The sequence below is a fragment of the Mobula hypostoma genome, chromosome 3 (assembly GCF_963921235.1).
Source record: "Mobula hypostoma chromosome 3, sMobHyp1.1, whole genome shotgun sequence".
Classification (NCBI taxonomy): Eukaryota; Metazoa; Chordata; class Chondrichthyes; order Myliobatiformes; family Myliobatidae; genus Mobula; species Mobula hypostoma.
This window is the reverse complement of record NC_086099.1, coordinates 40,644,184-40,662,953: the sequence shown is the minus strand read 5'-3', so window position 1 is coordinate 40,662,953 and position 18,770 is coordinate 40,644,184. Positions and strand designations below refer to the sequence as shown.

The window sequence follows — 18,770 nt, the reverse complement described above, 5'->3', positions numbered from 1 at the left end:
TACAAATTTAATTAGGACCTTTGAATTCAAAAGTCAAATGAATTCCAGAAATCTGAAATAAAAGTGGAAAATACTGGTAATACCCAGCATATTTGGCAGCATCTATCGAATAAGAAGCATTGTTGATATTTAAAAGATAGCAGATTTTCTCAAATCTTAACAGGCAGGAAGTGTGATAGCACAGGGTGAAATGCAGGGTTCTGCTCCAGTTAGTGCTGGCTCTTGAACACCACTCTGCATCAGTGGGCTCCACCTGGAGTTAAACAGGGCAATACGGACTTCCTAAGACTTCTCAGACTAGGATATCTGTCTGCTGAATCCAAGCCAGATTAGTTCTGGTGCAAATTATTATGGTCCAACTGAAAATTATTGGGAAGAAATGGCTGCTGTGAGAATGTGGTTGACTTTTTAAATCTAATTTAATTCAGTTGGTTTAAAATGTTTTGATATATTATTTTAAGCATATTTTAATAGTTCTAATCTTTAAAATGCTTTTTAAAAATAGTTCCTGACTGCTTTTGAATATTTGAAAATGTTAAAAATATGTAAATGACAGCTTTGACCGCTGGTGAATTGAGGATGCAACCTATCTGGCGGTCAATGACATCAATATCAGGCTTATTATCATCGGCATGTGTCGGGAAATTTGTTTCCAAAGGTGGAGACACTTTGTATTCATGCTTAGAGACTCTCTGCATTCTGTTGGGCCTGGCTAAACAACTGAGAGCCAGCCTCCTAGAGAAGATTATGCTGATGAGCACACTGGAGGAAACACCATGAGCAGGTGGACCAGTGACTTCAGGTGACTCACCAGCCAATAGAATCTGTGGTCCAATGTTACAGTAACCAACGTGATCAGAAATGTATCACACTACAAAACTGACAATTACATCCATAATTGACAGCAAAAGCATATGTTCTGATCTTGATGGTCATAGCCCACTGCATTCCAATACAAGAGTCCCACTGGGAAAATCTGCTTGCTAAACCTGTGTCAGATTAAACCTATTGTAAAAACAGCACGTCCAGTTATTTCACTGGAGATGAACAGCTGTGAGATTGAGGGGGCAAGCAGATTTGTTTTGAACTTATTGAGTTAGTTTTAATGTAAATTGTTTAAAATGATTCAGATGTACTTTTTTGTTTTTAATGATTTATAATTGTCTGATATACATTTTATTAGTTGACATACTAACATATTTCACACTGAGCAGAAGTAGAATGTTGCATGTTTGAAGTGTGAGAAACCCATTGTCCTGCTGAGATCTTCAGTGCTTGCCCAGTATAGCTGTTTGTAGGTGATAGCATGCCTGCTGTCTCATAAATGAGTACCACACAATTTTCCAGACCATTGATGCTGTACTGGAGCATATAAATTTCACCCCATTATCTTTGAGATGTACTGTATACCATGAAAGTCTGTATGCTGCAGAAAACTACTGCTTCTAATCATTATTTTTCCTGCTACAGAGACAGTTTTAGGTTCAGTTTGGATCACATGGGCTTACATGTCTGGTTGGTGTGCAATATGGGACTTATCCATGAGGAATATGTCATGTATTGTCCTTATCAATCCTTGTTATCTTCAGAAAATACTTAAATATCAGTCACAAACAACCTTCCCTTAACATGCTGATTATTCAAATTTTTCTTTCAATATTTACTAACCACCGATGTTCAGTTGACTGTCCTATATCTTCATGTAGTATGGCTTTCTCCCTTTTTAATTAACAGTTACACAGAAGTAGATTTTAGGTTTTGAGCACAATGTCAGTAGTTAAAGAGGACTGGTAAATTACAAAGGGTGATTGATAAGTTCGTGGCCTAAGGTAGACGGAGTCAATTTTAGAAAAACTACCACATTTATTTTTCCTACATTTACACACTTAGTCCAGCGGTCGTGGAGCATACGGATCACTTCTTTGTAGAAGTCGGTGTCTTGGACGTCCAGAAGTGGTGCACAGCAGGGGTGATTGATAAGCTCGTGGCCTAAAGTAGGAGGTGATGAGGAGAAATTTCAAATTTTCTGCATTTTCACTCAAAGAGTTGAACTGCACATGCATGTAACGAGAGTTGTATAACTCATCTCCTTCTACCTTAGGCCACGAACTTATCAATCACCCCTGCTGTGGACCACTTCTACAAAGAAGGGATCCGAATGCTCCACGACCGCTGGACTAAGTGTTTACATGTAGGGGGGGCCTATGTTGAAAAATAAATGTGCTTGGTTTTCTAAAATTGACTCTTTCTACTTAGGCCACAAACTTATCAATCATCCCTCATCTATTATGAGTCTGTTATTCCCCCCTTACTTTGCCTAAGACCTTGAGATAATTATTAATCTTACCTGATATTTTATCCACTTAAAAATTTTTGAATATGTCCATTCTCCATCAGTGCTTATTGTGCATACAACTAAGTTGGCTGATAATACAAAGTAGGATGGCAGTGTGAGTTGTGAGGAGAATGCAGAGAAGTTCCAAGGGGTATATGGGCAGGTTAAGTAAACGGGCAAGGAGATGCAGAATATAGTGTTTCCTACTTTGACAAAAAAAGTTAATACAGAGCATTTTTTAAATTAATGAGAAATAGAAAAATATTGGTGTTCAGACTGACTAGAGTATACTTATACACTAAACACTGGATTGTTAATGTTTAGTGTATAAAGATACGCTGGCCCTCTGGCACAACAAGAAATTAGGAAGGCAAACAGGATTTTAGCCATTATTTCAGAAGGATATAAGTACAAAAATGTCACAATTATAAAGGACCCTGTGGAGAACTCTACCTGAAAAATTGTGTGCAGTTTGGGCCTATCTACATAAGGAAGCATACCGGTATACCTGTTACAGAAAGTGTTCAGTGAAACATGAGATTGTGGAATGGGGGAATTGTCCTGAGTTAATGGAACATTTAATTTATAATCTGCAGATTATTCAACTAGTAAAGAGAAGGAGAAAGACAAGGAAATCTTGAACAAGGAATTACCTTACCTATATATTTCTAGCTTTACAAACAACTTGTTGCCAAAGTAAACTTAAATACATGCCTTTTAAAAGATTTTGCCAATTAATCTTCTCACATCATTGAAATCCATGTTATATACTGGCTAGCATTTTAAAATTTAGAAAAGGTGCAGACATATGAATAAAAAAAAACAAAATGAGTGAAATTCAACACAAATAAAGAATTCTATTTAGGACCAATATCTTGAAATATTTTTTAACAAATTAATTTTGCAATTTTGAAAGGAGAAATTGTAGAAAATCACAATGCAAACTATAACAAAGTCTTTGATTAGAAATTCAAGTTATAGTGGAGGTTTTGGAAATATGCTCAAAGCTGGTTTAATAGGATTAAAACTAACATTTATGAAAGGGAATCTTGTCGCAATGTAATGGACCAATTAGGAACAATGCTTTGAAAGAAGCAGAAAACGTCTTTTAATTTAAGTCTATGATTTACATAAACAGAACTGTGTAAAACAGGCTTAAGTCTGATTTAGTGGGGATTTAATTTACAGTCTTGGCAAATGTGAATTTGAATTGACACCAGCATGAAGTGTATTGTTGCATTCTTGTGAAAATCCGTACAGTTTGGCTGCTCTATATTGTGATAAAGAGGCCAACCCACAGTTGGCTCAGGATGCAATCCAGTTTAGAAATACCAGCACAAACTGGGTATTGTTCAAAAGCTGCTTGTGTTCATTTACTAGCAACAGTGATTAGCTGTTAGATACCAAGCAGCTGCACGTTGTTTGTCTTCCTCAAAGATACAAGTACAATGGCAAGACTGCCTGCGAGAAGCCAACAGACATGTGTATGAATAGTTATGCCTGTAAGGACAATGCAATTTGAAGAATCTGTTTGTAATCTTTGTAGGAAAATGTTGCTTTGATGTGCATTTTGAAAACAGCCAGGTACACCTGATTGTATTTCAATGCTTCAGCCAACTAACGACAAAAACAGCTTGGGCTGGAAATACAATTATGTGGGGTAATGTTTTTGTGGGCTCCAGAATTGAATTTTATCTGAAAATTACTTATGAATGTGATCAGGTACTTACTACATCTTTAATAACATCTGCAAAAATTAATTCCAGGTCCTCTATGGGTTTGAGGTATTGATGCACGTAGATCTCCAGACATGTGCAGTAGCAATCAGCAACAGTCAATGAATGTTTGAATTATACTTTTGCAATATTCAATTCTGCTCCCATGTCTGCAGATTGCATGTGTCAGTGATGCAGATACAAGACTTCATTCTGTAAGTGAACTTACTTTGCATTACTGGCTGCCAGTAAGTGATCCTTAAGTTAGAAACTTGTCCCATGTATGGGTCACTTTTGGTCCCACCACTACTGTATTCAAATCATGGCTTCATTCTTGAATCTCCAACCCTCACCCACCTGATGTCCTTATCCAACATTTGTGGACTCAATTTTCTCTAGTGGTAACTTAAACCTAACCCCAGGGCTGGGTCCATTGCAATTCTAAAAACTCAGTCAATGACCAACCTGAGAACCTTCAATCTTTCCACAATGGGGGCAATGCACACTTGGGATAAGTGTGCAAAAGGATTTTGTAGCAGCTGATCCTTGTGCAAGACATATAATGGTCAGAAACAGCAAAGAAAAACAAGTTATTCACTCACCTGCTCGGTGTGTCTTTTCTGGTACTGAGCAAGTCAGTTCCACTGCACAATTAGACCATAAGACTATTAGGTTTAGGAGCAGAAGTAGGCTATTCGGCCCATTGAGTCTGCTCCACCATTCAAAATGGGCTCATCCACTTCATCCAGTCATCCCCACACCCCTGCTTTCACCCCATACCCTTTGATGCTTTGGGTAATCAAGAACCTATCTATCTCTGTCTTACATACACCCAATGACTTGGCCTCCACAGCCATTCGTGGCAACAAATTCCACAGATTTACCACCCTCTGACTAAAGTAATTTCTCTGCATCTCAGTTCTAAGTGGACGTCCTTCAATCCTGAAGTCGTGCCCTCTTGTCCTAGAATCCCCTACCATGGGAAATAACTTTGCCACATCTAATCTGTTGAGGGCTTTTAACATTTGGAATGTTTCTATGAGATTCCCCCCTCATTCTCCTGAACTCCAGGGAATACAGCCCAAGAGCTGCCAGACATTCCTCACATGGTAACCCTCTCATTACTGGTATCATTCTCGTTAGATCTCATTATAATCCTGTTTGTCAGAATTATAAATACTGGTGGGGAGTCCATAGCACAGAAACAGGCTCCTCTATCTAGCCGGTCTGTTCTGGAACACTCCACAAGAATTTCAAACCACTAATAAATTCTTCAGCCATTTTCCTAATAATCACTCTCTTCCCTGTTCCCACATATATTTTTTATTGATATATACTGTATATTCCCTTTTAATATTTATTCTTTCAGTATTTTGTTTCCCAGTATTCACTAAATCAAGGACTCACTGTGGTATCATATACAAAGGGAAATTGTTTCACAGTTAATATTGAAAAGATATTCGTTAATGGGGAAATAAAACCAAGCCTGTGCCCTCATGTTATGCCCATACAAACTTTTTCCATCATGAATGACTAGAGAGGGTTTGGTGAGTACTGCTCTAATTACTTTTGCCCCTCCTTAGCCTAGGGAGCCGGCTGGTGGTGTAGTGGCATCAGCGCCAGCCTTCAGAGCTGCAAGGGAGTCGGCTGGACTCAAATTCAGGAGCCTTCGCTCTGAAGTCCGGCGCTGATGCCACTACGCCACCAGCCAGCTCCCTTGCACGCTTTCCATCCGTGTTGGGTTGAGCGTCGAGCTAGCAACTTGGCCTCATAAAAATAAGAAAGCCTGCTAAAAAAACGTCGTCACGACAGCGTCCCGATGACTCCACTCAGAGTTAAGGGCTTTCTTCTCTTCTTCTTAGCCTAGGGGCACAGGGAATGATTCTGACGATACTATGATTACTTCAGCCATGACTGGTAAGCTCCGCACTCAACAGCAAATGCCCTTATAATTCATATTGTGCAGTTTCATTTGAGCTCCACAGTTACCAATGGAACATCAAGGCAGAACTGTGAGTCAGCAACACATCAAGAATAGTCTGTGAGTAAATGACTTGTTTTTCAGAATCAGGTTTAACATCTCATGTCGTGAAATTTGTTGTTCTGCTGCAACAGTACATTGCAATACATAATAATAGAAACTGTAAATTACAGTAAATTGTTACAGTTGTTCTTCCTGCTGCTTTCAAAAGAACAACATCTAATTATTACCTTATTACCTGAATTAAAAATAAGCAAGGTCTAAGATTTCTGGGTATCAGTTAAAGCTAATTATTCTGCTTTCCTTTCCAAAATGAGATTGTATTTTAAGATTAGATGGATGTTTGCAGTTAAAACATGAGTAAGCATGTGATTAGATGACAGATAAAAGCACAATAGATTGGCAGAAAATTCAAACAGAAAGCTACATCAGACCTGTGATCCTTGTTGGTGAATGTTAAAGATGAGCACCATAATAGAATTTCCTTTAAATATGTTAGTACTTACCAGGGTCATCGTACTCAAAAGTATGACAAATAATACACTTCCATCAAACACTCGATTATTCACCACTTTGAACATCAATGTCCTCACTTTCAGAAAGATTTCTGCCAAGAATGTATTCCTAATTATATTGCAACAATTGCACTTCTCATTACAAATGGCTGGCAAGCAGGGTTGCATTATCTTTGTCTCTGCTTTGGGTTCCTCGTCCTCAGCTTCTTCCACAGAGGATGCATGTTTTTGATCTGCTGCTTTATTATCTTCACAGACACGCCTATCATTGATTTGTTTTTCTTTTTCTAGACTATTCATGTTCACAGATGGAGATACCTGTTCACTTTCCATTTCTTGCTGAACTTCTTCCAATGTCTCCAGCTTTTGTGAGAAAAACAAAAATGTCAAACATTTTTGTCAGATTGCAAACCCTTAAATGCTAATTCTTAAGTGTCTATTCAATGTAATAGGATGCTATATACTCTGAATTCATGGAATTTAGGAGTGAGACAAAATTTGAAAATCATAATAGTGCTCAGCAGGTTATGTAGCATCTATGGAAAGAGAGAAAAAGAGTCAACATTTCAAGTCAATTACCTTTTATGAGAATAGTGACAAAAGGGATTAACAGTCTGAAATGCTGAGAGTAAACTTAGTACCTAAAAGATATGGTCTATGTCAAGTGGAATAGAAACATTCTAAGAATTTTTAATCTGAGTTCAACCCACCTCAAGACCACATACTTCCAGTTTAGGTGGAACCATTAGACATCCAATACACTCCCAGAAGATGGGCTGCACCGTCAGGTATTTCAAAGTTGCCATTGCTTTCATATTTTGTTTGATGATGGCTGGTCAGTTATCACAAGACTAACTCAAAGGAAGCAAGGACTGTGATCTATTCTGGCAATGCTTGTGAACCTGGAGAAGTCTGAGATATTTAGTAGTCCACAGAGGCCTTTCAAGACCTATTGCCCCTTTACGACCAATCCTACGCAAATAAGATTACTCCTATCATTTTGTAATGTTTTCATGTGAAAAATAAGTTTCATGAATGATCTCAACATCAAGGAATGTCTGACATTTTGGATCTAACTTAAAATCTGGTTCACATATGGCAACTTGTATATTCTTAATAAGTTCACCATATTTGACTTCCTGTCCCCAATTTATCATATCATACTGTGCAATACTCATTTTCAAAATTCATTGGAACGTTTCCTCTACTGGTCTAGTTACCTTTATATTTAAATATCCCTTGGTAATAAAGCAATGGAAGGAAGAACATTACTGCTTTGTTGTCAGAATTATGCTGCATGCCATGCCATATCCCTTAAACCCTTTCTTATCCGTGTTACTGGCCAGATGTCTTTTAAATGTTGTAATTGTAAATGCTTCTATCTCTTCCTCTAGCCATATACACACCATACTCTGTGTAAGAAAAAAAATGACCTCAGTTTAAAACTTTTCTCACTCACCTTAATATAATGCTCTCTTGATTTAGATTCCCCTACTTTGAGGAAAAAAAGATTGTGATAGACTATCTTATCTATACACCTCATGATTTTATAAACCTCTGTAAGGTCACCTATCAGACTCAGTCTATGCAGTCTCTCCATACAACCTAAGCCTTCCCAAACCAGTAAATTCCCTGTGGATCTTCTCAGCACCCTCCCTAACTTAAATGCATTGTTCCTATAGCATCACAAGCTGAACTGCACGCAATGCTCCACTACGCAATGTCCAAGCTCCAGCACACTGTACCCCAAATATTCAAAGCAAGCATGATGTACACCTTCTTCACCACCCTGTGTACCTGTGACATTATTTCCAGGGAACTATGTACTTGTACTCCTTAGCCCCACTGAATTACAGTACTCCAATGGGTCCAGCCATTCACCGTGTATATTCTGTCCTAGCTTAATTTCCCAAAATACATCCCTGTACGCTTGTCTAACTTAAATTTCATCTTCCATACCTTTGCCCACTTCCCCAGTTGATCTAGTTCCGGTTGTAACCTCAGGCAACCTTCATCATTGGTCACTATATCATGAATTTAAGTGTCACCCGCAAACTTACTAATCATGTCACCTCCATACTTATCCAAATCACTGATATATATGACAAACTCAGGGGACTCGGCACTGATCCCTGAGGTCACAAGCCTACAATCTGAGAAGCAACCCTCCACCACCACTCTCTGACTCCTTCAAGCAAGGCAATTTTGTATGCATTCTGTCAGCTTCCACTGGATCCCATATGATCTAACCTTCCAGACCAGCCTATCCTGTGGGACCTTGGCAAAAGCCTTGCTAGTCCATGGGAGAAAGAGAAGGAAGAGGGGCACTGGGGGGAGTTGATAGGCAGGTGAGGGGAAGAGAAGAGGTAATGGGAGGGATCAGAGTGGGGAATTGAAGAAGAAGGAAAGGGGAGGGGGAAAATTACTGGAAGTTAGAGAAATCAATATTCAAATGTATCATGTCCTCTTTTTTTCCACCAGATTTCCATCGTAACTGTATTCCCACATTTCTTATACTCTTCAAGGGATACACTTGATCCCAGATGCCTATATCTGACATATGCATTCTTCTTTAGTCTGACAAGAACTGTAATATCCCTCATCAACCGGATGCCCTAATCCCACCAGACTTGTCCTTCACTCTGACAGGAACATGTTGGTTCTGAACTTAACCTTTTGCGTTTAAAAGAGCAGCCCACTGCCAGATGTCTCTTTACCTACTAATAGCCTTTCACAATCAACCTGTCTAATGCCATTAAATTTACGTTGCCCAAATTTAGGGCTTCAATTCTATTCCTATATTATTCCATAATTATTTCAAAACTAATGGAATTATGATCACTGGTTCCAAAGCACTCCCTTTTTAATATGTCAGTCACTTGCACAGAAGAGGTCAAGTGTAGCCCCATCCCTAGCATATCCACTTAAATATTGCCCTAGTTGTCTGGCAGTTCCAGTCAATAACGGGGAAGATAGAATCCCCAGTTATTACATCTCTATTATTATTATACTAATCTGCGATACCGCTACATTTTACTCCTCTAATTCCTGCTGACTGTTGGAGACCCTATCTCATTGAAGTGATCACACCATTCTTATTTATAAGTTCTACCTCTTCAGCCTCACTGAATGTTCCCCCAGGAATATCCTCTCTAAGTTTTGCCATGATGTCCTCCTTGATCACTATCACAACCCACCCCCACCCCCTTACTCCACTTTTATCAACCCTATAGCTCCGAAATCCTGCACCACTGAGCTACTAGGTCCCATCTATGCCTCAGTGTTTCAGTGATGGCTGTAATTTGCAATTCATCTGTAACGTTTACATGATTGATGTTGCTGCCTGTTCTTTGCTATTTTACACTGCTTGTGATATATCTGCAGCACAGATTGCAAGCCTGTATCCCATTCCTGGATGACTCCTAATTCTCAGATAATGAACTTAGTTGATGGGAATGCAACAAAGGACAACTCAAGAGTTGTACGGCAGGATAAGCACATTGCACTTGGACTGTGTTAGTCGTTGATGTGAGCAAAGCTTTTCACTGTATGTTTTGATGTTTTGATGTACGTGTAGCAAATAAATCTAATCTCAATTTCAACCTGTGACAATGTGGAAAAGATCCTCACAGAGGCCATTAGTAAGAACTGAATAATATAGTGTTATTGGGGCAGGTGCTCAAAAGGTTGGTTGAAGTAGCATCATAAAGGAGGAAAGAAGTGGAGGCAATTAATTTAGGAAGGAATTTCCAGAATCATGGCAGCTGAAGGACCTAGCATTGAAATAACTGAGGGTTGAATTGCTGAAGTATGGATGTCCTGGGTGAAAAATAGGACTGGAGGATTTATCCTTCAAGTGGTTCAAAAATATGGAGGACTTTAAAACCAAGGCTGAGAATTTCCAGTGGAATCTCCACGAGTCAGCATCTTCTGGAAAAATGAGTAAGATATTATGATGAGTAAAGTAAATTTCTTGAGCTAGGGGGTTGGTGAATCTGTGGAATTCATTGCCACAGACAGCTGTGGAGGACAAGACATTGGGTATATATTTAAAGCAGGGGTTGATAGATTCTTGATTAATAAGGATATCAGGGATTATGTGGACAAAACAAAAGAGTGGGGTAGACAGTGGAAATAAATCAACCATGAACAAATGTCAGAGCAGACTCAATAGCCGAATGACTTAATTCTGCTCTTGTGTCTTATACAGTGCCTATAAAAAGTATTGACCCCTCCCCCCGCGCCCATGGGAATAATGTTTTATAGTTTTACAACACTGAATCATAGTGGATTTAATTTGTTTTTTGTTGACACTGATCTACAGGAAAAGACTCTTTCGTGTCAAAGTGAAAACAGATCTCTACAAGGTGATCTAAGTTAATTACAAATATAAAGCACAATACAATTGATTGCAAAAATATTCACTCTCATAAGTATGATATACCACTGGTACAGGCAATTGGTTTTAGAAGTCACGTAATTAGATAATTGGAGATATGTTTTTGGAGACCTGTGTGCAGTCTAGGTATTTCAATTGATGGCAGTAAAACTACACTGGAAGGTCCAACAGCTGATGACTCAGTAGCCTGGGGAAAATTACATCATGAAGACAAAGGAACTGTCCACGTAACTCTGCAAAAGGGTAATTGAAAAGCACAAGTCTGGAAATGGATACAAAAAATTTCCAAGTCACTGAATATAATTTGTACAGTTAAGTCAATCATCAAAGAATGGAAAGAATATGGCACAACTGTAAATCTGCCTAGAGCATGCAAGGAGGGGACTAGTGAGGGAGGCCACCAAGAGACCTATAACAACTCTGGAGGAGTTACAAGCTTCAGTGGCTGAGATGGGAGAGACTGCACATACAACAACTGTTGTCTGGGTGCTTCACCAGTCGCAGCTTTATGGGAAAATGCAAAAGGAAATCCACTGTTAGAAAAAGAAACTCATATGAAATCTCAGCTAGAGTTTGCCAGAAGCCATGTGGGACACTTTGAAGTCAGCTGGAAAAAGGTTCTATGGACTGATGAAATTAAAATTGAACTTTTTGGCTATCAGACTAAATGCTAAGTTTGGCTTTTGCACATCATCAAAAACACACCATGAAGCATGGTGGTGGTTACATCATGCTCTGGGGATGGTTCACTGCAGCAGGCCCTGGAAGACTTGTGAAGGTAAGGGGTAAAATGAAAACAGCAAAATATAGGGAGAACCTGGAGGAAAACCTGAAGGAAAACCCGATGCAGTCTGCAAGAGAATTGCAACTTGGGACAAGATTTGTTTTAAAGCAAGACAATCACCCCAAGCATAAAGCCAAAGCTACACTGGAATGGCTTAAAAACAAGAAAGTTAATATACTGAAGTGGCCAAGTTAGAGTCCAGACCTCAATCCACATAAGAATTTGGGGCTTGATTGAAAAGGGCTGTTCACTCATGATCCTCATGCAATCTGACAGAGCTTGAGCAGTTTTGTAAAGCAGAACAGGGAAAAATTGCAGTGACCAGATATGCAAAGTTGATGGAGACCTATCCACACAGACTCAAGGCTGTAACTGCTACCAAAGGTGTATCTACTAAATATTGACTTGAAGGGGGTGAATACTTATGCAATCAATTATTCTTTTGTTTTATATTTATAATTAATTTAGATCTTTGCAGAGGTCTGTTTTCACTTTGATACAAAAAATATTTTTCTGTTGATCAGTGTCAAAAAAGCTAAATTATGATTTAACTATGATTTAATGTTGTAAAACAGTAAAACGTGAAAACTTCCAAGGCTGATGAATACTTTTTATAGCCACTGTAATTTTGGAAACAACTTAGCGACTTTTGCATCTGGCTTGAATTGGGTTTGCTCGCCCTGAAAGGCTTGTGAAGGTAGCGGGTAAAATGAGTACAGCAAAATACAAGGAAAACCTGATGCAGTCTGCAAAAGGACTGCAACCTGGGAAAAGACTTGGTCCAGGGAAAGAGCATTGCGTTCAGTGGAGACAATTTTGGATGTCAAGTAACACACAACTGCTCCTGCAGTGCACAATTAACACTGATGGACTAGGGTGACCAAATACAAATTTGTCACAATTATGACATCTGCCACATCTACTATATTTATGTAATGTTGACTTCAAAGCAATTCACCAAATTGAAGCATTTTTGGATATTACTAATACAATTCTGCGTGAATATAAGTCAATATTTCAGGAGACTGTTTTAATATGCTTAAAATACATATAAGATACAAATAAAATTAACTTTGAAGTTTCTGTGTAGATGAAGGACAGATTGTTTTGTGAGCAAGAACCTTGTATACTACCTAGTTCTGCAAGGATCCCATCCTGCTTGGTTTTCCAGCTATTTTCTAGTCATATGACAGGGACACTAGGCAATTGTTCCATTCTTACTACACAAGGAGAGGTCAGGACTATGAGCTTGCATGTTAAAGATTGCCCTGGGGCAACCCTTAACAGTCTATCATTGAAAGCCTCAGCTAAACACATGCCAGCTGAGTCTCTTTAAATATTTTCAAAAGGCTTGAAGCTTTTCCAAGAATGAAGGTATCATGAAGGGGATTAATTATCTTCTGCCTGGAGGAAGCCGAAGATTCTATAGTTTATTTATATCTTTGATTCCAAAAGGCCTGGCATTGAAATATCCTTCCAGATTTGCTCTAACCATGAAAATGATCCCATCCTTGCTATCTGAGATAAAGCTTATGGCTAACCACATAAATGGAGAGAGTTTTTCTCTATGACTTGTTCGTTTGGGAAGCAGCCACGATGACAATTTGTTTCCACTAACTATGAGTCTAAGAGCTAAGTCTATATAAAGTGATTTCCATACCATTAAGACTGCTGATCCATTTTCGTACTTCCGCCCACCAACGACTGGGTCACACAGTGCACTGACTGTTGGCACTTCATTTTTGTCTGGTGTAGGGAGTACACCACTGTGGGACAATGTTTGCATTGCTGTTGGTTCAACAATACTTAACAATGCTGTCTCCTTTTGGATGTCTATAAGAGGGAACAAATAGTTTCAAGTGATGCCGTCAGAAAGCAGGATCTTACTTTATGCTTGCAGACTATCATTAGGTCAAACGTATGCATTTGAATTTGACAAACCACACTTTAACAAATGACTACTTTGTCTTATCTAATCAAAGAAAAATTCTTTCATTTTAAACTAACATTTCACTTTTACTTGTTCTAATCATTCTCTATTACTGTCACCACTGGAAGTGTACTCACAGAATGGAGTAGAAGTGTAATGCAGAAAGAGGCGATTGTATCTCTAAATATGGTTTAACTTGCATGTGATTTCTTAGTTCTACAAAAGATTTCTAATAATACTGTACCTGCACTGGAATAATATGTGCAAGATAATCATTAATAATGGTATACATATTGCAAGCGCTTTGTAGCTTGAAAAAATGAGTGGTTTATTGTATCTGGGGGTTCTCATATAATGAGTCCTCAGCCTCTGCAATGTTACCATTGGACGGCATCAAGTAGAACCTTCAACGCATCACAGAGAAAAGGAATAAAGATTGGACAAAGGTTGAAGTTGGTAGGTACAGAAGTCTTTATTTCAGCCTTCCATTATTCACTTTCTGTGCCTTATCATTCTTTTATTCCATGAATTGTTAAATTTCATGTTTTTTGATACAAACTACTGTACTATTATATGATTCTTAAAATTACCATCAAAACTAATCAGTACTTTACCAAGTGTGAGATGGATCATATCGATTGTAATTGTGAGAAATTCTTCTGCTATTTTATATTAGATACGATATAATATTCTGGTTAGATTGGAAAGGAATATATATGGAATAGTAAGTTATTAATTAATTCACTCAATTATTATTTGTTTGTATAATAAATAAACACACTGAAGGTAGATTTGCAAATCTCCTGCTGGACCACGAAAATGATTAAAAATGTAGAAAAGAATGGAATTTGATTTGTGATAAAAGGAAGGTATCCTTACTTATATTGTGTTCCACATCACAGTTTGCTAAAGGTACTTCATTGGAAGGATGAGCACTATCTGCTTCTGAGGTATTGTTTTGCTCTTCTGGTTGTACTTTACCCAAAAATGGTTTATTTGTTTTTCGACTTGCTAGCAGAAGTAGGAAGTTCTTGATATAATCTTTATATGGCGACCCCTTTTCTTCTTTTCTGTTTGCGGTTAGTGTATCTCCAGAAAAGAAGTTGAGGAGAAGAGCCAAGAACAAGTTTAACACCTGCAGATTAGCACAGAGTAAGTTTAAAATTATTATTTGCATTTAAATGGATAACACTATTATTTCACAATTATGACTTGCTAATGATTTGGGCAAGATGGCTGAAAGGCCTAATTCAAAGTACAAAGTTCAAAGTAAATATATATATATAACTACATAAATGTCACCATATACTAAACCTGTGATTCATTTTTTTGCAGGCAGGCATTCACGGACTAAGAAACATAATAGAATCAACGAAAATGGCAAAGACGGACAAACAGCCAATGTGCAAAAGACAGCAAGTTGTGCAAATACAGTAAAGATAAAATAAATAAAAAAAATAAATACATAATAAATATTGAGAACATGATTGGTAGTGCCCTTGAAAGTAAGTCCACAGATTGCGGAATCAATTCAGTGACGGATGAGTGAAGTTATGGTGGTTGAGGGGTAATAATTGTTTCAAAACCTGGTGGTGTGGGACCGACTCTTGTACCACCATCCAGGTGGTAGCAGCGAGAAGAGAGCATGGCCTGGAAGGTGGGGGTCTTTGATCATGCATGCCGCTTTCCTGCGACAACATTCCTTGTAGATGTACACAATAGTAGGAAAGCCTTTACCTGTGATGGACTGGGCTATATCTGCTACTTTTTTTGTGGGCTTTTCTGTTCAAGAGCATTGATACTTCTGTACCAGGCTGTGATGCAACCAGTCAGTATACTCTCCGCCCTGCATCTATAGAAAATTGCCTAAGTTTTAGATGACATACTGAATCTTCACAAACTTCTAAGAAAGTAGAGGCACTGCCTTGCCTTCTTTTTGAGGGCAATTACATGCTGGACCCAGGACAGGTCCTGTGGAATGATAACACTGAGGAAATTAAAGTTGCTGACCCTCTCATCTGATGAAAACTGGCTCATGGACCTCTGGTTTCCTCCTTCACTCTTTAGTTCTGCTGACATTGGGTGAGAGGTTGTTGGCCTGGCACCATTCAGCCAGATTTTCAATCTTCCACTTGTATACAGATTCATCACCACCCTTCAATTGGCAAGCAAAAATAGTACCACCAGTAAACTTAAGTATAGCATTGGAGTAGTACTTGGCCTTACAGTCATAAGTATAAAGTGAGTAGAGCAAGGGGCTAGGCACACAGCCCTGTGGTGCACCTATGCTGATGGTGATTGTGGAGCTGACGGTGATTCTAATCCAAACAGACTGGGATCTGCAAGTGAGGATATCCAGGATCCGGCTGCACAAAGAGGTACTGAGGCATGGACCTTGGAGCTTATTAGTTCGGAGGGGATGATGGTGTTGAATACAGAGCTATGGTCAATGAAGAACATCCTGATATATGAATCTTCACTGTCCTGATGTTCGATGGTTGAGCGAAGAGCCAATAAAATGCTGTTGTCCATCGTGATGATAGACAAATTGGATCCGATCTAAGTTGCTCCTCAGGCAGGAGCCAATATTATTCATCACCAGCCTCTGTCAATGCTACTGGATGATATCGTTGCGGCAGGCTACCACATTCTTCTTGAGCACTGGTATAATTGAAGCCTGCTTGAAGCAGCTGGGTACCTCAGACTGCCGAAGTGCAAGGTTAAAAATGTCAGTAAGCACTCCAGTTAGTTGATTAGTACAGGTCTTCAGTACTTGGCCTGCTACACTGTCTGGGCCAGTATCCAACTGAAGGATACCCTCAGGTCGACCTCATATGTCTGCTCCTATATCTTATGTCTTGTGGTCTAAGATTTCTACCTGCATGATCAGTCCTGATGAAGACTCTCAGGCCAAAATGTTGACTCTTCATTCCTTTCCATAGATGCTGCTTGACCCATTGAGTTCGTCCTGTATTATGTATGTGTGTTACTCAAGAGCCCAATGCATCCTTAATTTGCCCAAGCTTATCTGGGTATTGTTTACTGTAGATGCACTTGAAGGCAATTTCAAAGTAAGAGCACTTATTTCATGGCATCGACTAAATCTAATTTTCCTTCCTGGCTTAGTTGGTAGCATGTTTGACTCAGGGACAGTTGTTCTGGGCTTAGTTCCTATGTCAGAAGTTAGAATATAGAAATCAATGCTAACAATTTGAGGCAAAGTAGGCAGTGCCATCTGTAGATTGTCTGTAAAACTGATGTACTGTAGTCTTAATCAGTCTATTTAACTTAAAAGATCTCATGGCACTATGCCAAAGAGCAGTAGAGTTGATATGCCTGGCACTGGGCCTGATACTGAATCCACATTCAACAGACCACAAATGATAATTGTCACAATAATGTTTGATGAAGTTGGCTCCAATCACTAGATTCTGGAATGCTTCCGGAGGACTGGAAAACTGTAAATGTCACTACACTCTTTAAAATGTGGTGTGTTGGGAGGGGGTGTGCAAATGACAGGAAATAATTCGCCTGTCAGTCTGACTTAGTAAGATGTTGGAGTTCCATTAATAAGGATGAAGTTTTGGGGTATTGGGGGCATGTGATAAAATAGGCTGAAGTCATAATGGTTTGTTTCCTTCAGGGAAAACCCTGCCTGACAAATCTGTTGGAATTGTTTGCGGAAATAACAAGTTGTTTACTTGGATTTTCAGAAGGCCTTTGACAAGGTGCTGCTCATGAGGCTGCTAAACAAGATAAGAGCCAATTGTATTACATGAAAGATACTGTACTAGCATGGACAGAAGTTTGGCTGACTGACAGGAGATAAAGAAAGGGGGTTAAAAGGGTCTATTCTGGTTGGTTGTTAGTGACTCATGGTGTTCTGCAGGAGTCAGCATTGAGACCACTTATTTTCATGTTATATATCGATGATTTGGATGATGGAATTGATGGCTTTGTGACCAAATTTGTTGATGGTACAAAGATAGATGGATGGGCAGGTAGTGTTGAAAAGCAGGGAGTCTGCAGAAGGACTTAGATAGACTAGGAAAATAGGCAAAGAGGTGGAAGATGGAAGTGTAAGGTCATGCATTTTGGTAGAAGGAATAAAGTTGTAGACAGATTTAGTAAATTCAGAAATCAGAGGTGCAAGGGGACTTGGGAGTCATCTTACAGGATTGCCTAAATGTTAGCTTACTGTTTGAGTTGGGGGTAAGGAAGGCAAATGCAATTATTAGCATTCATTTCGAGAGGCAATATAAAAGCAAGGACATAATGCTGAGATTTTATAAGGCATTTGTCAGACTGCACTTGGAGTATTGTGAGCAGTTTTTGGCTGCTTACCTAAGAAAGAATGTGCTGACATTGGAGAAGGCCCAGAGTAGGTTCATGAGAATAATCTCAGAATGAAAGGTTTGACGTATGAGGAGCATTTGATTGCGCTGGGTATGTACTTGCTGGAGTTTAGAAGAATGAGGTGGGGATCTCGTTGAAACCTATTGAATATTGAAAAGCCACTATGGATTCTGGTGTTTTAATCCAAGGTTCTTTTAGAAGTCAGGAATGAGGCACAAAACTTGTTGCTTTATGGTCATTTTAGTGAGAGTTTTTAGAACAGAAGAACACTGAACAACGATAGGGAAAGCAGAGACACAAAGATTAAGATGATGCTGCCTTGTGTTTAGTTAAATCTATAGATAATATCAAATCTATAGATAATAAACCAATTAGACAGTATGTATAATTGCCCGTAGCTGCACATGTTCCCTCTCTAAACTGCTAAGAGAAAATCTAATGTCATATCTATGATTTTGAAGAACCATCTTATGCATGGCGATTATTACTGTTATTAGTTTTCAGCAATGTCATTGCTTAGTCTTTATAAGTCTGCAGCATCATTTTTAAACTCTTATTCTCCTTGCAACACCATACTCCCTGAGACTACAACTAGAGGTCATGGTTTAAGGGTGAAAGGTGAAATGTTCAATGGGAACATGAGGGGAACCTGCTTCACTCAGAGGTTGGTGAGAGTGAGGAATGAGTTGCCAGAAAGTGGTGGATGCGAATTCAATTTCAATTTTTAAGAGAAGTTTGAATATATACATGGATGG

General features: G+C 38.8%; 1 protein-coding gene across 1 annotated transcript in view; it reads right to left on the bottom strand.

Annotated features, from left to right (window-relative positions):
• The window catches only part of LOC134343336 (sodium channel protein type 9 subunit alpha-like), a 144,054-nt gene that overhangs the window by 72,124 nt on the left and 53,160 nt on the right, over window positions 1-18,770 (bottom strand). Inside the window, exons 10-12 of the mRNA XM_063042020.1 lie at window positions 14,539-14,794; window positions 13,390-13,562; window positions 6,538-6,909 (exon numbers count right to left, since the gene is read on the bottom strand). Of these exons, the coding sequence (XP_062898090.1) occupies window positions 6,538-6,909; window positions 13,390-13,562; window positions 14,539-14,794 (801 nt within the window). The remainder of the gene's footprint in view (window positions 1-6,537; window positions 6,910-13,389; window positions 13,563-14,538; window positions 14,795-18,770) is intronic.